The sequence below is a fragment of the Leptonychotes weddellii genome, chromosome 3 (assembly GCF_054177405.1).
Source record: "Leptonychotes weddellii isolate Sample4059 chromosome 3, ASM5417740v2, whole genome shotgun sequence".
In the NCBI taxonomy this organism is placed as follows: domain Eukaryota; kingdom Metazoa; phylum Chordata; class Mammalia; order Carnivora; family Phocidae; genus Leptonychotes; species Leptonychotes weddellii.
Window position 1 is genome coordinate 81152155 of NC_138371.1, and position 22674 is coordinate 81174828.

General features: G+C 34.2%; 1 protein-coding gene across 1 annotated transcript in view; it reads left to right on the forward strand.

Annotated features, from left to right (window-relative positions):
• Nucleotides 1-22674, forward strand: part of LRP1B (LDL receptor related protein 1B) — a 1719891-nt gene that overhangs the window by 1219705 nt on the left and 477512 nt on the right. Inside the window, exons 26-27 of the mRNA XM_081815486.1 lie at nucleotides 16807-16951; nucleotides 21412-21533. Coding sequence (XP_081671612.1) covers nucleotides 16807-16951; nucleotides 21412-21533 — 267 coding nt within the window. The remainder of the gene's footprint in view (nucleotides 1-16806; nucleotides 16952-21411; nucleotides 21534-22674) is intronic.

Genomic DNA, 22674 nt, shown 5'->3' on the forward strand with positions numbered 1-22674 from the left:
GTTCATGTTTATGGCATTAAAAAAAGAACAAATTTGAAAATGCATATTTTCTTTGAGTAGAGACATAATTGTTTTATGTTGCCCCATGTCTCCTCCTTATTTAAAAAGAAAAAAAAGGTGTGTAGAGTACAAAAAGACATGACATGTTTTAGATTTATAATAGATTTTTGAGTTAATGTAATTATAACAATAATGTAATGAATCTTGAAAATGAATCAAGAGAACCAAAGAGGTCATTCCACAAGTCTGCCAATATTCTGTAGGTATTATCCCATGTTGGAATGTAACAAATAACTTGGAATCATATTATGCTCCAGTGAATATTATTCACTTAAACTGAAGTTAAACAATCAAACTTGAGCCCTTTTTGCTATTTGGCGATTCTGTTCAATTCAAATTAGGCTTAGATAGATGGCATTTAATCACAAAGGATTTTCTGGGGCCATATATACCTAGATTTAGGTAAATAAAAAAAATGTACCTGGGCATCAATATGTTTAAATTTCTCTTTTTTTCCTCTTTCCATAATTAGCATCAGCACAATCTCATATAATTTGGAGAGAATATTAAGCATTACAAAGTTGAAATAAATGTCCTCATCAATTTAATTCTAATTGATACTGCTCCATATTTAAACATAACCATTCAAGAAATATCCTGTGTTGTATAGGAAAAAAAATTGAAAGAACATAAATCAGGTGCACCTTTTAAAAATATGATGCTTTTAGGCTTTTAAATTGTATGTAAAATTGTTCTATGTAGCTTATAACGTAGATGTATCAAAGATGGGCAGTACTCAAAAGGCCAGTGATAAGATTATTTTGCCCTGAATTGACTCCAAATGAAATTAAGCGTGGGAGGATAAAAGACTATAATCTTAGAATAAGAATAAGAGCTTTGCCTAAAAGATGTGATGAGATTTAGAAGGACAGGTAGGTGACCCAGAAACATTTACAAGAGAACTCTTTAGTTTGTGCAATAGCAAATACAAAAATAATACATGTGTCATGGTAAGGATTACTACAAATACAATTTAGAAGAAAAACATTTTTCTTTTCTTTTCTTTTTTTAAAGGATTATTTGACCTTGTCATCATCAAGATTGCATTTAATGGTGGCAAACATATTGAAGACTTCTTAAGCTGGAATATTTCTTGTATTTCTATGGATGGACAAAATACATAAAAGCTTTATAGTTATAGAACGTAGGCATAACATACACTGTCAGTAAAATTTCAAAATTATTTAACCATGTTCTATTATTTAAAAATTTATCTGAACAGGCCCCCTTGAAACATGTTTTTCTTTTTTTGAAATAGTTAATATACCTCCAAATCATTTCCATGCAAATTACATCTAAGCATTCTTGTGTGTATAGCGTGTATGTGTGCGTGTGTGTGTTTCCTTATGATATTGTGCAATCCAAATTTGTTGTAGGGAATTTTGGTTGTAAGAAATCTAGTCAAAGCTGGAGATTACTTGGTGTAGAATGACAAAAATCACATCTCCACATCATCTTTCTTTATAAAAATTTGTATCAATAAGTGACCATTTTTTTAAAAACCCAAATATAAAGAGAAATGTATTATTTGCAAATTCAGAGTTACATTCCTTTTTCAGGAACATTATATTGTGATCTCTGTCAAACATAGAGTACTTATCTAGTAGATTTCTTGGTATGAAAATGAGGGCACAATGAAGTGATCATATAAGGACACTCATTCTGGATTTCCTTATAAAGGGCACATGCATTCTTCTTTATTTTATAATTTATATTAAAATATGACACTGGTGATTTAATGAACTATAAAATAAAGGATTGTAGAATGATGCTCACTTTATAAAACAATTTTATTTTTATTTTCTGATTCAAGAGTATGCTCCAGCTGGCAGATATCTCATTCAACTCAATTGAAAGTATTGAGTTGCAATGACATAATATTTTGCTAACTGATTATTTAAATGGGCAACTTTTTCCCCTGACTTGTGCTATAATATAGAGGTTTTACATGTTTTTTTTATTTTCAAGTGAATAGATACATTAAATTATTTGGGAAGGGCAAGAACATGTCAAATAGGATCACCAAAGATCATTTGTGACTATTTATTTTTTAACCTTTTCCCCAGTAATTTATTTATACTTATACCCACACACATACTTCTAGATCAGTGAATTTTATCATATTAATTATTTGGCAGTATCAAGAATTGCACAGTAACTGCAACAACATTCATAGTTTAATAATAAGGACAGAACAGCAAATTACCCAATTTAGAACAACCATTTGAAGCAATTTTTAAAATAATGGAACCTTATAATATACTGTATGTTCCAACAAGGATAATGTTAGTTAATTCTCATATATTAAAAGAAAAAAAAATTTGTTCAAGAAGCACACTGTAAATATGACTTAAATTAATTGAAATTGAAGTTGAAGTTATATAATATGAATGCTAATACAGTAAATTATTTTAAAAATGGGCAAAAATAGTAACAGATTCAAAATATCAAATTTTTTTGTTATAAAGCTGTGGTTTAAAGCTTGCGTTAAAATTTATGACATATATATTTTTTAATTATGTATCTTTTAATTTGTATTAAACATTGCTTTCTAGACCAATAAGTGTTTCTACAATGTCATTTTAATGTTTATATAATATTCTACTGTATACTTATATGATATTTTATTTAAATAATCACATATATAGTTAAGTTTTAAAGTTCTTTTCTTTTTTTTCTTGAAATTATAGATATTGTGATGACTATCCTAATACGTAGCTATTTGCTGAGCTTAGGGTACGATTTTCGATGTAGCATTTCTGAGTCAAATTGTTTAGAAATTTTTAAGGCCTTACTATTCATCTTCTTTTGTTCTCATAAGCATTTTGTCAGTTGATGAAAGCAGTAGTACTATTTTTCCCTGCTCTCTCTCCTCACTTGAACTATCTGGTAAGACACCTAGTTTTTTGTTTTATTTTGTTTTTGTTTGTTTGTTTGCTTGTTTTAATTTCATTCAGAATGGCATGGTTCTCAGACCCTTCTACATTATGATTGCTATCTTCTAAGCCTTCCCATCTTTCAAGACTTCTTCCAAAAACTAAAAACCAAGACCTGCACATAATAATAAAGATATATTTAGAACAAGGTCTACTGAGATTAATTCTTTCTGGATACTATTTTATATGGTATTTGATTACCAGGAACAGAGAGCTTCATTCTGGTTATCTCTGTTTGGAAAACAGAATAGAGTTTCTGGGAGGTTTTTGCCAAAGAGGTGCTATTTGTTTTGTTTTAAGATTTTATTTACTTATTTGACAGAGAGAGACACAGCGAGAGAGGGAACACAAGCAGGGGGAGTGGGAGAGGGAGAAGCAGGCTTCCCACTGAGCAGGGAGCCTAATGTGGGGCTCGATCCCAAGACTCTGGGACCATGACCTGGGCCAAAGGCAGATGCTTAACGACTGAGCCACCAAGAGGTGCTATTTGGGCTTACACAGGAATGGCAAGAAAGATCTAGCCTTGTGAAAATTTCCAAGGAAGAACTTTCTGGGCAGAGAAAATAGCAAATACAAAGGCCTTAAGGGCATACAGTGCTTGGCGTGTTGCATGGTTAACGTGGCTAGAGTGGCAGGAGCTTCGTTCCAGAGGAGAGGAGGGCCACAGAGAGAGATCCCGAGGAATGTACCCAATATGGTAAAGACTGAGGAGTTTATTCTAATATCCAGTTGAAGGGTTAAGCAGGAGTTTTATAATCTGGATGTGTTTTTAAAATATTATTTGATAGTGTGTGAAGACTGGCTATGAGAGAGGCAAGAATAGAATTTGGAAAACTTCAGGGGGCTGTTATAGGAGTTCAGGTGACAGACTGTGATAGCTTGGACTAGTGTGGTACCAGTGGAAGTGGAAGAAATGGAGGACTTAGAAAGAATGTGGATATAGGTAAATGGAATGTATTTTAGAGGTAAGGTTCAGATCTGCTTTCAATTTAGGGTGAATTTTCTCTCAGTTGTGCTTCTTAGCCTGGTCCTTCAAAATGTCTCAGACTCTTTTTAATAACTTCCCCAGGATGCTTTTAACAAACTAGTAGATATGGGGTAGTGTATTAGTCAGCTAAGGCTGCCATAACAAAAGACTATAGATTGAGTAGCTTAAACAGTAGAAATTTATTTTCTCACAGGTCTAGAGGCTGGAATTCCAAGATCAAGGAGTCAACGGGTTCTGTTTCTCCTCAGGCCCTCTTGGCTTGCAGATGTCTGCCTTCACACCATGTCCTCTTGTCATCTTTATTCTGTGTTCACACCCGTGGTGTCTCTTCTTAAATTGAAACCAGTCCTATTGGGTTAGGACCCCACCCTTATGACCTCATGAACCTTAGTTACCTCTTTAAAGACCTTATCTCCAAATGCAGTCACATTGGGGGTTAAGGATTCAGTATATGAATTTTGGGGGCACACAACTCAGTCCAAAAGAGGAAAGCCATCACCTAACTTAACCCTCTTTAGACCTTTCTTAAGCAAGGGGGCCCTTAACAGGGGGAAAATGATTCTCTTAAACCTTTCACTTAAACAATGTATAAGTAAATATCAAACAAAGAATTAAGTTGCTTTCCTTGAACACTGATAACCTCACTTGTTTACAATTACAACTATAAATGGAAGTTCTAATATTTTATTTTACCTACCCTAATTGGTCATCTTGTGTACAACTTGAACTTGATGATCACCTTTGGAGTGATCCCCGTAGGCAAATAGCATAATTCTTTTCTACTGTCAAGAATTATGCTACTAGTTTCAACCAACCTCCATGCTAATGATTATGACTAGTATAGAGAATAAAAAATGATTTTCCATTTACTCTTGTAGATTCTTGGCTGAGAGCCCCCTGTAATAAAGGGGAGATTAACAGGAGAAAAAATAATTTGTATGTGTGTACAGAAGCCCCCAAAAGATAGAAGACTGGAAAGGCAGTGAGATAATTGAGGCTTATATATCATCCTTAGCTAAGGAAAGGGACAGGGGTCTGGGACTTCAAGGGGGAGAAGGCAATTAATGGGGAGGTGAGAAGAGGAAATGCTTGGTAAACAAAGATTGCCCTGCCATACAGAAAGTTTCTCCAGTAAACAAGTGATCTCTGGTATTAGCTCTCTTCATGGTACAGGCCTCCTTTCTAATATAAATGTCCCTTACAAAAGGGTAACTTATACTGTTTTCAGAGCTTCTCCTGTGTCTGCTCTTTCTCAAAATAATCAGGTCAAAATAATCCTTATGACAAAGGGGTGGCACATTATTGGGGTGGCACACTACCCTTCTTTAGCCACAAGAGAAGTAGTATAAAATCATAGAAACAATGCAAATCCATCCATCATTTTGAAAAAGTAATTCCACACACATTCCTACTAATAATTAGTAGAAGTATTTTTCTTAATTGTTTATGTAATAGAATCAGTATATTCACGTATATGTTTCAGATTTTCTGTTGACTCATTCATTTGTTTATTCAATAAGCTACCAATTATTGTCTTTACCATTTGAATCACTTAGTTAATACTTTTCATATTATGTGAGTGTGGTACAATTTTTCTCATTTTATACATGGGGAGACAAATATTAAGGGTCCAAGTAAGTTTCTCAGGATCAAGCAGAGAGTACGTGTCACAGCCAGGCATCCAACCACAGGTATGCATGACTCCAAATCACATTCTCTTACCTACTACAGCCTTGAAAACCATCCATGTGACTGGCATTGGCATATGTATGGAGGACAAGAGTTAATAAGACATACTTCCTGCCCTGAAGAATCTTACATTTTAAATAAGGAGACATATATGTAAATTAAAAAAGTGTTATGGCATTATGAATGTTACAATATAATCACACACAAATTACAGAACACAAAGAATCTGGCGAACCACTTTACCTTTTGAGGGCAATCAAAGCTTCCAAACAGAGGTATCACCTTAACTGAGTCTGAAAATGTGTCCATTATTCAGATAATGGGAGTAGGGGTGTGGATATAGTAGCAGAGGTAAGGAAGTAAACTGAGGGCAAATGCAAACAAGCATAGAGATGTTTGGGAACAATCATTTTGGCAAAGTATATATACTGTCAACAATTTATTAACCTATTAACTGGGATAATGGAAAATGGAAGGAGGACACAGGTAGAACATAGTTCAGGCACAATTAAACACAACTGTGATACAGGATGAATATTTAATACAAATGTATGCAATTAAAATGTTCAAATAGTCTGCTCTGTTATCTGAGCCTCCTACTGCTGTTTCTCCACTCCCTGCTTCTAATGAAAACTATCTTAGTTAACATCAATTTTCACTGAATAAACTCTACATTTTCTATTTTCTAAACACCCCAGCAAGCAGTTATTTGGAGCTGCTTTGTCTTTGTCAGCTAATTCCTCCCTCTCACTGTCATTCTCTCCATTATTGCAAGAATACTAGTTCACTGGCAACACAGTGAAGCCATCCACTTGGAAATTAAATTACCTGCCATTCTCAAGTTTTTCTCCCTATAACCTCAGACTGCCCCGTCAGCTCTCAATGAGGCAATGCTCTCAATATAACAATGAATCGAGACTTTAGGGCCATAACTGTCAGTTCAAGGTCACAAAGGCTTCAACCCAGAATTCTGGGCTTTGTTCTGCAGTGCTCTCCATCCCACCTTCACTGTCCTTTTCCAAATTCTCTGCATTAGAAAAAACAACAAAAACCAAGTCTTAACAGAGCAAAGAGACATCTAGTTCCATCCCAGCCATAAGGAACAGATTTTTGCATAGGTTTCAGACAGACTACGGAGAGCTGCTCCTGCATCAAGGAGCAGCTAACAGGCTAACAGACCGCTGCTGTAAGCAAACATATCCACCTCTGATGGTGCAGGTGGAGGGGCGTTTCTGATTTGCAGTAGATACAATGCAAAAATGTAATGGCTTCTATATAATTGGAAATGATAGACTCATCCTGATGTGTAGGCATTTCTCTTACTCACAGTTTTAATTATTTTTCTTTACAAATAAGTTGCCTTTTGATTATTTCTATACATGTTTCTGCCATAACATGGTTAATCTACCCTGGGTAACTGAAAGTGGACTGCAATTCAATATTCCTGGAACACGGAGCACTGGGGGCAGTGATAGATCTGGTGATGGAAAATTCAGCAGGCTTCACATCATGGATGGCCTTTGTGCCCTGCTTAGGGGGTTGGCAGGGGAAAGCCATTGGAGAGTTTTAAGTACCAGAGGAGTGATATGCTCAGATTTGCATTTTGGAAAGATCACGCTAGTGTTTCCTTAGCAATGAGAGAATGACAGGTGCTGAGGCTGAGCTCAGCAGTTTCATTGGGAATGGAGAGGAAATAAACATCCCTGAGATAATAAGGGTAAAGAATTAACTGAGCTTACTCAGAATGGCAGGCCCTTGGGTGAGACAGTGGAGGAGGTGAGGGACAAAAAGACGACTGCCTGGTTTTTACCTCTGATGACTGAATGGAGGTCCAGGTGATTCTATTTTATCCTCCAATTTGAGAATCTTATTTTCAGTGTCCTCAGTCATCCTCTCCAGAGGGTATTTCTCTGACTCTTTGACCAGGCTTAAAGAGCAGCACCCTCTTGGCTGTGTACATCTGGTTTTAACTCCTTCTTAAATAGACTAAACCAGTCATCTTTTTTTTTCAATGGCATCTAACTCCCTATCTTCAGAGGCCTGAAGGTTCCCAGTTTCTGACCTATTCTGAAGTTCTGCAGTGCAGAGTAGCTTGCATATGGCCTCTTCCTTTGCAGCTCTAGATTTTCATTTTATCTGTAAAGTCAGCCACCAATTATAATCTGCTTTTAACCTACTACAATTTTTATAGCCATGATCTTTTGTTTTCTTTATAAAGACCTCCTTGTCTTTATAGGCTTCTGCCTTTTTCATTGCTTTCTTATAAATTTTGGGGTTTCAGAAGAGAATAGAGATAATAGAATTGCCAGATAAAATATAGGATACCCAGTTAAACTTGAATTTCATATAAATGAACATTTTTTGGATAGGTATTTTTTAGGGCATACTTTACAAAAATTAATTGCCCTTTATCTGTAATTCAGATGTAACTGGCCATAATGTTATATTTTATATTTTAAATATAAAGGGCTAGTTTTTGAGGAAATATAATTTTTAAATATGGATCTCAATACTTTTGGTATGGTTCAATAAAGTACATATTCTGAATATTTAAAAAATAAGCTATCAATTTTGATAATACATTTTAAGAAGTCAGGTATTATTAAAACTTTAAAACTTCATATTATAATTTTAAAATATAATAACTGAAACATATATTTCAACTGTTTTTAATTTGGGACCAAACTTTATATTTATCAAGTAATTTTGCATTGCAGGGTATAGTGTTATTAGGTCTAGTGGGTATACATTTTTATGCACAGAGCTATGCAGTAGAAAGAGCATTGAAATTCAGTTAATACCAGCTGAGAGTTCCCACCATGCCTCTGCTGTGTGACCTTGGAGAAGGTCACCTTCTGACCTTCTGTTTGCTCATCTGTAACAACAGAAGGTGTATTAACACATCACATCTCATTTATGATGATTAAATGAGACAGTCATATTCGCTTATGTTCAGAGCCTACCAAAGGCCCTGGAACTTAGCACATTTCAGTAAATTTATTTCCCTTGTCTCTCCTCTCCTCTCCTCTCATCTCCTCTTCTCCTCTTCTCTCCTCTCCTCATCCCTCTTCTCTCTTCTCCTCTCCTCTCCTCTTCTCTTTCTCTCTCTCTTTTGAATGAAGATTTTAGAGACTGTATGGCAGAATCAATTTATATTTGTTATTTATGTTCATTCTTTAATTTCATAAATTCCTTTTAATATGTCTATTAGTAAATGTATTTGTTTGCTAGGGCTACATAACAAAGTCTCATAGACTGGGTGGCTTAACAGAAATTTACTTTCTCACTATTCTGGAGCTTGAAATCTTGAGATCAAGGTATCAGCATGCTTGGTATCTACTGAGGCCTCTCTCTATGACTTGTAGATGGGTGTCTTCTCCTCCCTGAGTCTTCCCTGTGTGTGTGTATCTCTGTCCTAATTTTCTCTCTCTTTCTCCCTCTTTCTTTGTCTTTCTTTTTTGGATACTGGTATAATTAACATACAGTGTTATATTAGTCTCAGGTGTACAATATAGCGACTCAACAATTCTATACATTACTCTGCTTCTTGTTTTCTATTCTTATAAGGACATTAGTCATATTGGATTAGGACCCATCTTAATGACTTCATTTTAACTTAATTATCTCTTTAAAGTCCCTATCTCTAAAAACAGTTACATTCTGAAGTCCTGGGAGTTAAGACTTCAACATATGAATTTTGGGAGACACAATTTAACCCATAATGGTGGAGTAGAGATATTCATAATTGCTGACATCAAGTTAAGCAAGCAGTCTTTGCATTTTGGTAATTTCTGAAGATTCTAGTATATTCAAGTCAATAACAATGTGAGAAAGAAAAAGTGAGAGAAACATCTGTGATTCTACGTAATACATAGTAAAAGCCAAAGTCCTTTGTGTTAGAGAGATCCTTGAAAAGTATATTTAAAAAGATATTTTAAAAAAGATAATATCAACAGGGAATGGGAGAGATGGCTTTATTTAAATGTTTTCTGAGTTACGATTTGTTATGGGAGATATTTTTAGGGATATTTATTTCCCTAATCATTTTGCATGTATTTAGGAAACTTCTACATCATGCTCAGTTCAAAAGAATGCAAAGCACTGTGAAGATATAAAGAAGTACAAGACAGGATCTTGTTCTCGAGCTTTCATCTCTGGATAAAAAGTCAAAATTAGTACAAGTGAAAAGAAAGGGAAAAGCAACAATTAAATATAAAGCCATGTGATTCTGTCTGTAGATGGCTTTAGCATCAGTGAGAAGGAAGAGTAGATGTGGGACATGCTAGTCTGAAATACTTCGCTGAGGGTGGGTTCTACCTGTGCGATGAAGGGGGACTATAGTGGAATTACGTGCACACGAAGGTGGGGAAACCAACATAAGTAAAAAATGGAACTGTGCGTATTCTTCATAGCACTAATAGAAGTTGCTAGTTATTTTGTTTCCTAATTTTTTTTTAAATTGTGATAAGAACATTTAACATGAGGTCCATCCTCCTCACACAAAATTTAAGTGTGCAATACAATATTGTTAACTATTGGCACAATGTTGTACAGCAGATGTCTAGAATTTACCCCTTTTGTGTAACTGAAACTTTTTACCTGTTGAAGGGCAACTCCCCATTTCTTTCTCTCCCCAACCCCGGGCAACACCATTCTATTCTGTTTCTGATTTTGACTAGCTTAGATACCTCATATAAGTGGAATCATGAAGTATTTGTCCTTCTGTGACTGGCTGATTTTACTTAGTGTGATGTCCTCAAGGTTCATCCATGTTGCTGTTTATGGTAAAATCTCCTTTTTTTTTTTTTTTTGAAGACTTAATTTCGTTAGAGCAGTTTTAGGTTCACAGTAAAATTGAGAAGAAAATACTGAGATTTCCTATGTACCGCCTATATCCTTACATTGATAGCCTTCCCATTATCAACATTCTCTACCAGAATATTTCCTTCATTATTAAGGCTGAATAATACTCCATTGTATGTCTATATCACATTTTCTTTAACCATTCATCCTTTAGTAGACATTTAGGTTGTTTCTATATCTTTGCTATTATGAATTATGCTGCAATTAACATTAGAGTGTTATATCTCTTTGATATCCTGACATCAGTTTCTTTGAATATATACTCAGATGTGTGGGATTCTAGGTCATGTGATAGTTCTATTTTTAATTTTTTGAGGAACCTCCATACTATTTTCTGCAGTGTCTCTGCCATTTTATTTTCCCAGCAGCAGTGTGTGCAAGGGTTCCAATTTTTCTATAACCTTGTTAGCATTGTTATCTTTTCTTTTTTAAACTATAACCATCTTCACAAGTGTGAGGTGATATTTCATTCTGGTTTTGATTTGCATTTCCTTGATGATTGGTGATGTTGAGCATCTTTTCATATACGTGTGGGCCATTTGCATGTCTTCTTTAGAAAAATGTTTATTCAAGCCCTTTGCTCATTTTCAATCAGGTTATTTATTTATTTTTTGCTGTTGATTTGTGGGGATTAAAGTTGTTTCTTTCCTGTTTGTTTATGTATTTCTTTCTCCATCACTAGAACATAGAATCTATAAAGACAGACATTGTGTTTCATTTTCCCACTATCTACATAGTACTTTATGAATATAATAGATGCTCAATATTAGTTGAAAAATGAATGAATAAATGAGTATTGTAAGGTGATAAGAGTGGATTAAATGCATGTACTAGAGAGAAATTAGAAAGACATCTTAGTAGGTGGAATCAATTCAGATTACGTCATGATTTAAAAACCTGGTAAGGAATTTTAAATTTGAGGCAGTATATAATCAGGAAATTTGAAGAATCTTGAGCAAGAATTAGGATTGATGAACGGTATGTTTTTAGAGGACTGCAACGACCTAAAATAGTTTTTCTAGTCTATCCATGGTCCTAGTTTCATGCTGGTCAGTACTGAGATGCCTGTTATCCAAGTCTTTATAGTCTTTCCTGGGTGCAAGTTTCTTTGGTCATGGTCCTCAAGGACATGGTTCTTTCTGTTCTGCCTCTTCTCCCATTTATTTGACAACTCCGTACTGCCCCATCAGAATCCAATTGGTTATCCTCAGAGACTTTTTACATAAACAGGGCATGGTTTTGTGTTACTTCTAGAAGCTCCTCCTGCCCTGAAACTGTAATCTAGATTAAGTTACATGGCCACCTCTATGAGCAGGAGCCTGCAAAAGAATGTGCTTGGCATTTTGAATGTTGTCTGTGGAAATGATTCTTCTTTAGCAAAGTTGACAGGGAGGACAGCGACTTTTGGGTAAGCAACATGTAGTCTGACATAGATTGACTACCTTCTAGTGGTTAAGGATAGAGTTTCTTTTCATTTCATTTCATTTCTTTTCTTTTTTCTAGTCAAGTCTAGTTTTCGCAATTATGAATAAGTCTGTAAAAATCTGTGTAAGTTTTTTGTGTAGACATAAGCCTTTAACTCCTTAAATACCAAAGAGTAGATTGCTGGATCACATGGTAAGAGTTTTTTCAATTTTGTAAGAAACCACGAAATTTTCTTCCAAAATAGCTGTACCATTTTACATTCTCAGTCAGCAGTGTATGAGAGTTCTTATTGCTTCACATTCTCACTGGTATTTCGTGTTGTCAGTGTTCTGAATTTTAGCTATTTTAATAGGTGTCTAGTGGTATCTCATTGTTAGGTTACTTTGCATTTCTCTGATGACATAAGATGTGGAGCCTCTTTTCATATGCATATTTTCCATCGGCATATCTTCTTTAATGAAGTGTCAACGTCTTTGGCCCATTTTTAAAATTGGGTTATTCATTTCATTATTGTTGAATTTTAAGAGTTCTTTGTATATTTTTGATAATGGTCCTTTATCAGATGTACTTTTTGTAAATATTTTCTCCATGTCTGTGGCTTGTCTTCTAAGTATTGATATTTTCTTTTGCAGAGAAGTTGTAATTTTTTTTTTTTTTAAGATTTTATTTATTTGCGAGAGAGAGAATGAGATAGAGAGAGCATGAGAGGGGGGAGGGTCAGAGGGAGAAGCAGACTCCCCGCTGAGCAGGGAGCCCGATGCGGGACTCGATCCCGGGACTCCAGGATCATGACCTGAGCCGAAGGCAGTCGCTTAACCAACTGAGCCACCCAGGCACCCCAGAGAAGTTGTAATTTTAATGAATCTATTTTATCAATTATTTATTTCATGGGGTATGTCTTTGATGTTGTAACTAAAAAGGCATCACCTTATCCAAAGTCATCTAGGTTTCTCCTGTTATCTTTTGAGAGTCTTATAGTTTTGCATTTTACATTTAGGTTCATGTTCCATTTTGAGTTAATTTTTGTGAAAGGTATAAGGTCTGTATCTAGATTCATTCTTTTGTATGCAGACACCCAGCTGTTCCAGTACCATTTGTTTAAGAGACTGTCTTTGCTCCATTGTATTACCTTTGCTCCTTTGTCAAAAATCGGATGACTATATTTATAAGGGTATATTTCTGGGCTCTCTGTTCTGTTCCATTGATCTGTTTGTCTATTCTTCTACCAACACCACACTGTCTTAATTACTGTAACTTTATAGTAATTCTTGAAGTTAGGTATTGTCAGTCCTCCAACTCTCTTCTCCATTTCATTCATTTTTGAGAAATACCTGCCAAATACCTGGGTCTGAATAAGCATAGATTGTCTGTCAGTTGTTCTTTCAAGTAAAGAATGGTATTCTATGAAAAAAGTAGCTAATTTTCAAAAAAAGAAAGAAAGAAAGGAAAAGAAAAGAAAGGAAAATTTAAAAAAAGAGAGAGAGGTAAACCAGGAAACAGACTCTTAACTATAGAGAACAAACTGAGGGTTACTGGAGGGGTGGTGGGTGGAAGGATGGGTTAAATAGGTGATGGGTATTAAGGAGGGCACATGTAGTGATGAGCACTAGGTGTTGTATGTAAGTGATGAATCACTCAATTCTACATTTGAAACTAATACTACAGTGTATATTAACTGACTGGGATTTAAATAAATACTTAAAGAAAAAAAAGTAGCTAATTTATCTTGCAGCTTAAGCAATCTCATAAATAAATTTCTTCCAGACAATTACAGTTTAGCATGCAGCAGAAATGCTTTATTCACACTTCCCACTTTACCACACAGAATATTAAAAAGACATGTACTGAAGGATCAAGATTTAATAAAATTAGTACTTTTTACTGTCCAGTTAAAGACATTTTTATGTAAAACAGGCTGATTTTTCTTTTTTTTCTGTAAATGCATAGCAGTGGAGTATCCAATGATTCCTAGTCAGATTGGTGATGCTGGCTATGTGACTTTTTAGGCTAATAGTCAACTTATCTTTTCTTTTTTATCATGTTATCTATTTGCCCTTTTCCTCTGTATTATGGAAGATTTTCTCAACCACGTATTTTTTAATGTTCTAAGAGTTTGTCTTTCATTGTTCCTTGTTACAGCATCTTTAATTTTTCTAGAACAAGACATACACTTGAATATCTTTGATAATTTTTAAAGATATTTTCTGAATTATGTTTATGTGTCTTTATGTCTATCTTAGTGTTTGGCTTTTTTCATTGGACTGGAGATTCTTGGTTTCCCATAATGTATAACAACTGGGTGTCTATCATGGGTTTCCTCTTCCTTCATGAAAATAAAAGTCTTTTTACTTGGTATCTTTCTGGAGATGGGGTTTCTCACTGGGAGCTCTGCATAGCATTGGTCACCGTGACTTGCAGATTTTGCTTTAGATTGGAGTTAGGGGTCAGATTTTGGGTCTCCCAAATGCCAGAATGAAGATAACATTATTGCAGGGCACCAGACTTCATATTCCAGACCTCTTTGCTGAGTATTTTTAAAAAGAGCTATGTTATGTATTTAGTTGAGACTTCTATCAGTTGTTAACCCTCTGTAAACTCAGGGCAAGGGTTTGGGGACATGGTGGTGGTAGGTGATATTACATATAAAAATATCTTCACTTAATTTAAATCCTATTTTTAACCTTTATTAGCACTCCCACTATGCTTTTATATATATATAAAATCAAGAGAGAGAAGACTAAACTCCATCCATCAATGGAAGGGGACACTAGAGGTTAAATTAACACCATGGGCTCTAAAATCAGGGCTTGTTCTAGAATCTGGGGCTACTATTTATTGTATGGCCTGGGGAAAACTACTTAACCTCACTTTGTCTCAGTGTTCTTCTATAAGATGGTTTAGTAATAGCAATACTTACCTAATAGAATTGTTGTGAAGATTAAATGAATTACTCTATCTGCAGTGTTTAGAATTAGGCATTGCACAAAATCAAATTCAGTAAAGGATGATTATTGTTGATGTCTGTATTACTATCCTTCTTGCAATATCTGAATCTAGGCTTTGGTTCAGTCAAAATATCTTAGGATTTGAATAAGAATAAATGTCCTGTGAACCATTTTGAGTCTGTTTTTGTGTGTGGTGTAAGGAAATGGTCCAGTTTCATTCTTCTGCATGTGGCTGTCCAATTTTCCCAACACCATTTGTTGAAGAGACTGTCTTTTTTCCACTGGACATTCTTTCCTGCTTTGTTGAAGATTAGTTGACCATAGAGTTGAGGGTCCATATCTGGGCTCTCTATTCTGTTCCATTGATCTATGTGTCTGTTTTTGTGCAATTACCATACTGTCTTGATGATGACAGCTTTGTAATAGAGCTTGAAGTCCGGGATTGTGATGCCACCAGCTTTGCTTTTCTTTTTCAACATTCCTCTGGCTATTCGGGGTCTTTTCTAGTTCCATACAAATTTAGGATCATTTGTTCCATTTCTTTGAAAAAAGTGGATGGTATTTTGATAGGGATTGCCTTAAATGTGTAGATTGCTCTAGGTAGCATTGACATTATCACAATATTTGTTCTTCCAATCCATGAGCATGGAACGTTTTTCCATTTCTTCATGTCTTCCTCAATTTCTTTCATGAGTATTTTATAGTTTTCTGAGTACAGATTCTTTGCCTCTGGAGCACTGGGTGTTATATGCAAACAATGAATCATGGAACACTACATCAAAAACTAATGATGTAATGTATGGTGATTAACATAACATAATAAAATAAAATAAAATAAAGAAATATAATATTAACTGGGGAAAAAAAGAATAAATGTACTGTGAAGGTAAAGACTATTTTGTTTTGTTCATATAATTAAATAACTTTAACTTCTAGGTAAAAATTGATGCGGTCCCAATCATCATTAATTATGTTTTTCTTGAAAAGTCTAAATTGTTCAAAACCTTTATATTTATGAACTTCATTTTGAATTATTGCCTTTCCTTAAAATTTTTAATGCATTCAACATGGAGTCTTAGAAAGAACACAATTTTTGGAGATAGGAAGACCAAATATATAAATTTGATTAAAATAGTTAATCTCTATGAATCTTAAGCTCTTCATCTATAAAATGAGAATGGTAATAGATTCCTTGTAGTTTTGGTATGATAGTTTGAAATAAAATAATAATAAATGTATCATTTTCACCAGCATGCCAGCTTCTTTAAGGTCAGGACTATTTTTTTTTTTTTTTTTTAATCTGTGGCACATTGCAGGGTCTCTACTAAGGGAGATATTCAATAGATGCACTTAACACATACACTGAACAGTTTACATTATTAAAATTTTGAAGGGGCATGAGCTGTGCAAAAAATATAAAAAGAGGTTACTAGGAGGAATTCAGTAGTGGGGAGTACTAATTATTAAAAACTTACATATTGCAAACAAAGAGTACAGTCTTTTTGTTTATAATTGTTGTTTGGATATTTGGTTGGATTTTACCGTCCATTTACAGATACAATACAGAACTACTGTGATCATGTTTGAGTATGTAAATAATATAATATGAATTCCATATTAATTTGAATATGCTTTTATTTACATTGTGTGTCCTTTTTTCCCCCTTTTTTTTAAGAAAAAGAAAAGACAAGACTGGCGAGGAGGCAGAAAAATTTAAACAATAAAATATCACTGTGGTTTTTATTTTTTAAAGAGTAAAAGTGATTTCATGGTTTCCCTTAGAAACAGAGTTTGGGACTATAATGAAAGAAATCAGAAAGTATTATACTTTAATAGCTGTTTACTGTTATTTAATAAGATGATTATCTTTTTCATAGAAGAGATCTTTTCACTTTTATAGATAAGAAACTGTGGTGGGCAGACCAAAACTTAGCTCAGCTGGGAACCTGCAGCAAAAGAGATGGAAGAAACCCCACTGTCCTGAGAAATAAGACTTCTGGTGTTGTTCATATGAAAGTGTATGATAAAGAAGCACAGCAAGGCAAGTCACACTGTAATGAATTTGTGCCGCTTTTTGAATATATAATGTTCTTCTTTTTCATATTCTTTTCTCAATTCGACAATTGAAAGGTTTGTATTTTTGCTTCCAGTTAAAAAAAGGGGAGGGCAAATGCTCCTTATTACTGCAGAAGAAATGCCTTTAACGTAGGTGTATAATGAGCTTTCAAAACATTAGCAAGGGCTTCCAAGGAATCTTAATTTGTCATGTCTTCAGGGAGGTCTTATCTGGTTCTTGATTCAAAAATATAAGAATGAGAAAAAATTCCCAGCCAAATATATACAGTGTATCATTAAGCCCAGAAACTAAATGAATGAGGGGACTTCAAATGGACTATGTCAACGTAAGAATTTCACATCCAAAAGCACTGCATTGTTTGGCTCTAAGCATTTTGCTTTTTTGTTTTTGCTTGTCCAAATGGTGTGCAGTGAAATGGAGTGAGAGAACTAACAGATGGTTTACATAGGTGGACTTGTCACATTGCCCAAATGGCAATTACTTTAGAGATGCCAGCCAGAACAACCCCACACCTGCTAGTCCTTTCTTAGTTTTTGCTTCATGACCCATGACATTAGCAGAACTCTTTTCCTAGAAAAAATATTCTTCTGTATTATACTTTCTTACTTTAGTCTCTGCTATGAAAATCCTTAGCTTTACATACTTTTTTTCTTAGGAAAAACATTTCAAGAAAATGTAAAGTGGCTTTCATCTGAAGGATTTGGGCATATAGACCAAAAGAGAGAACAGTAGGGATAGAAATAGTGAACCAAGGGGATCACTAATTCTGAAGACCGGTGACAACCATCAATCAGGCAGAATTTATTGAGGTACCAATTGGGAGCCATACTTGCCCATCCAGAGACAAAATGAAGAACAGATTTCATGGTTGCTTTCCCTTTACAGAACATAGGCCAAATTTTAGTATGAAATCACTCCTGAAATTTCATGAAAAAAATAAAGAAAATAATTGCTTTAAAACAAACAAACAAACAAACAATGAAGTGATTACTGGGCTCCTTTCATAGTTTAGAAGACACTAATACCCAAACTCTTATGCACAAATCTTTATTTGCTCTCTGACACTCAAAATTTTTTTTTAATTTTTAAATTCTTATTTATGTATGTATGTATTTATTTTTAGAGAGAGAGAACGGGGACAGGAAGAGGAGAGGGAGAGTGAGAATCTCATGGCAGGCTCCACCCCTGAGGAGCCTTGAGGAGCCCAACCCTGAGATCATGACCCGAGCTGAAATCAAGAGTCTGGCACTTAACAGACTGAGCCAACTAGGTGCCCCTCTGACATTTTTAAAAAATCACTATCTATAATGAACAGGAGTGTTTTCACTAGCAGTTCTGTAGTGGAAGATTTCTGTATCAAAATAAATAATTTTGCTGGCATTCAAGCCATGGGGAATAGATTATCTAATTGAGAATAAAACGCTGGTACTCAATAAATAAAATATCATGACATTTTTGTGAATTTCAATACAATATATTTTCAAAATATAAGAACTTACAGTGCTATGATAAAATTTAGTTCATAGTCTGTACTTACTGAGATTATATCTGAAAACACATTAGAAAATACAACAGGAGAGATATATTGTTTCCAAACAAGACATTGAAAAATATATATATTCATTTTTTTTTCAAAATATGAACAAGCACATGGTTTGTTTGAAATTGTAAATTAATATAATTTATAGAGTTTCCCTAGATACAGTACCAATAAAGTTTATTGGAGGAAAAATTTCTTATATTATGTTTGGCTCACTTTTTTTGCTCATGTTAACAAAATTTTCTTCATCTTGTAAGGGTTTGATCCTACAGGTAGAGTTGGGTATTTTGCACATTGTGAAAGTATTACTAACTTGACAAGGACCTGAATACTTAGGAATTAATGGTATAATATGACTAAGCTTAAGATTCAGTGGAAATACTATTTTTACTAAAAGAATGTGCTGATTAAATCATCTGTATTAAAGAGAATCGCATTAACAGAATCATGGCAGGTACCTTAAAAGCTTCATTAGTATGAAATATGAGCAATTTAGGATTATTTAAGGTGTTAACATTACTGCCTCTTTGGATTTCAAAGTACAATTAGCTACTTCATTTATCATTTTTGACATAGATCACTGGAGAGCTGAGACTTCTCGTTAGTCAAGTGGACTTTCTAGCTCCACTAGGGAATTGGGGCATGAGGTTTGAACATCAGTCTCACTGCAAAATATTAAGCCAAGCTAGTATTTCTAACTTGCTAGATAATCACTACCTAAATTACTGTCTTTAAAAATCACTCTAATATTTTTCCTACATCAATTCTTTATTTAATAGGCAGATACTTAGTGTAAATAATGACTCATTTCATTTTTTTCCTTTTTCTCTCCTTCACTGGTAGAGACTAAACAAATGATACATGAAATGTATGTTATACAACATAATTGTTAACATAGGCTAATTTTATTATTTCTCAAAAAATGAGCATGGTACAATATACTGCTATTACTGCAATTATATTCAAAAATGCACAGTTCCAGAAATTCCTTTTTCTTATTTCTTAACATATGCCTGATATCATCAAGATTATAGAACCCTATTTTTCTTTTTGTAATTTCATTCTCTTCCTGAATCTTTTTTTTTTTTTTTTAACTTCAACTTCCTTGTTTCCCCTTCTCTCTATTTGGTGTTTCTTCAAGCTTTCTATTAAAGCATTTCTTGTCAATCTCTTCTCAGCTTTTCAGTCTTTATAGCAGTTGAAATAAATCTATATCAAAATGCAAACTTCCATAGCTTGGCATGGCATTAATATATGTTTATATGTTTTCTATAAGATAAAATATGCATAAGGTCAGTACAGATTATTGTAAATGTGTAAATATAACTGTCTCATTAAAATAATCAGAGATCTGAAATTTCATCTTAGTATATAAGTCAGCCTGAGGAAAGGGGGAATAAATGAACTCATCTTCATTAGTTTATATAGGAGATAAAAGTAATCATTTCAACAGTTCAGGGCAACTCTAATCCTAGCATGTGGCCCTGTATAGGATGGAGGTCAGCATTGACTGAACTGGTAACTATAGGAAATGAGCAGAGAGTGTGGTAGCTCTCTTGGTGAGAAATCTCCCAAATTGAGAGTATTTCACACTTCAAAAATGACAGAACTCATGACAGCTTCAGTTGAACAATTAAATCCCATCAGACTATCTTGAATTCAGGAGATGAGAAATAATGAGCTGCATTGGTATTTTGAATTTTCCATAGAGCACTATTGATATATAGCTTTCATCATGCTTTGTAATTCTCACTGGATTTACTGCACTTCATATTAGAGCTTGAACATCCCGTAAATGGCACTGCATGTACTAGAATAATAAAAATGTTGTAAAAATGGGATATTTAATGAACTTGCTGGATAAGATTGTAAATTACTTAATGTCACGCTACCAGCTTTAATTAGCACATTGGGCCTAAATTAGTAAATTCAATGGAACATCTTTATAGAAGCCTACCTGTGATTACCTGACTAATATTTGTCATTCCTACTACGCAGGACTAAGGAGAGTTAATATGCCAATTAATTAGATGACTCTTACGGGTGTCTTTTAAATATATTTTGGGAGAATTATGTTCCTAGGAATAGCAAAATTTATTTCCTCGCTTTCAAAAATTATTTAAATATATATATCTCCTTTCTTTTAATGGCATAATCTTTAAGTTGAGTTAGTAATATAATTTAACAGCTATTTATTTGACACATTTGGATAAAGCATTCTTGAAAAGGAAGTAACTTTAGAGTTGAAGTGAAATATCATAATAAAAAGATTTCCTAGTTTCTGTGATCTTAAAAAGCCTATGACAGTATTCTTGACAAACCAATTTCACTTGCTCTTCTGTAGCTGTGAATCTTCTCATGCATTGCCATTTGCTTTTTAAAAAACTGTTTGTTAATTATTTATTTTGAAATTTATCTTTTGAGATCTAATTGACATATAGCATTGCATAAGTTTAAGGTATATAATGGGTTGATTTGATACATTTATATATTACAATATGATTACCACCTTAGCATTAGCTAACCCCTCTATCACATCACATAATTATCATTTCTTTTTTGTGGTGAGAATAATTAAGCTCTAATCTCTTAGCAACTTTGAATTGTAATCAAAGTTTAATTGATACTATAAATTAATTATAGTATTGCTGTGTATAATCACTATGCCATGCATTAGATCTCCATTTAGATTTTTGGGGGAGGGCAGACTTCAACTGCAATATGCCACTTCAAATTATTCAAGACAACAAAACATCATACTAACCACTATGAAGCAGCTGCATTTATAAATCAACAAAAGCATATTTGTTTGAATTATTGATATCAAATGATACTCTTTTTATTTTTCTTGAATATTTCTTTTGCTTGCTTTCCTCCCATGCAGGCAGCAATTCTTGCCAACTAAATAATGGTGGATGCTCTCAGCTGTGTTTGCCAACATCTGAAACTACAAGGACTTGCATGTGTACGGTGGGATATTATCTCAAAAAGAACCGCATGTCATGTCAAGGTATAAGAGCTTGAAAATTTTAATTCTGATGCATTTACTTTATTGATGAAAATTTTAAGCAACGCAAATCAGTTAAAAAATAGAAAAAATGATATTAGCTTCTTATTAGGACAATGGTTTACTGCTTAGTCTCATATATGTAGGATTGTTATTACCTAAAAAAAATTTAAGTATTACTGTTCTTTAAAAGTCATAATTAGTTATTTTCTGGAACTGCAGTTTATTATCAAACTTTCAACCAAGCCCAGTAGAAACTACCTTCAACTTGAATAGGCAAGGGTTGAGGTAAAAAGCAGTGATTGATTGGTTACAATTACCATTCAATCTGAATTCAGTTATTCTTTTAACTATTTAAGAGAAAATACAAAAGACTTGGGAGGGCTTAGATTTGCTTAACTGAGAGATAAGATCACTGCCAAAGAACTGGAACCTAAATCACCCATCTTCCTATTTCATGTTTCATAGAGTCTAGTTCTTAGTCCCAAAGAAATTTGGTTCTAGGATGATCTTTCTATCCAATGATCATAGCTTAATTTTATTTAAAAATGTTTCAATCTGGGGTGCCTCGGTGGCGCAGTTGGTTAAGCCTCCGACTCTTGGTTTTGGCTCAGGTCATGGGATCCAGCCACTGTTGGGCTCAATGCCCTCTGCCTCTCTTCCCCCATATGTGTGTGCCCACACTCTCTCTCTCAAGTAAATAAATCTTAAAAAAAAGAAAAAGAAAATATGTGTCCAAAAACATGTTTTGGCATATTAGAAAAATTCATAAACATCAGCATGCAGACTTCTGGTAGTCAGCTTTTATGTATGTGCATATTTTAGGATATACTTTTGATACTGGACCAGTGAGGTATTAGAAAAATTAAGTACTTGGTATTTTTTTGGGTTCAAAATGGTTTAAGAAGACTAACTTTATTAGAAAAACAACAGTGATGTAGCTATCTAAAATCATATATAAAATCGGGGTGCCTGGGTGGCTCAGTTGTTAAGTGTCTGTCTTCAGCTCAGGTCATGATCCCAGGGTCCTGGGATCGAGCCCCACATCGGGCTCCCTGCTCGGCAGGAAGCCTGCTTCTCCCTCTCCCACTCCCCCTGCTTGTGTTCCCTCTTTTGCCATGTCTCTCTCTGTCAAATAAATAAA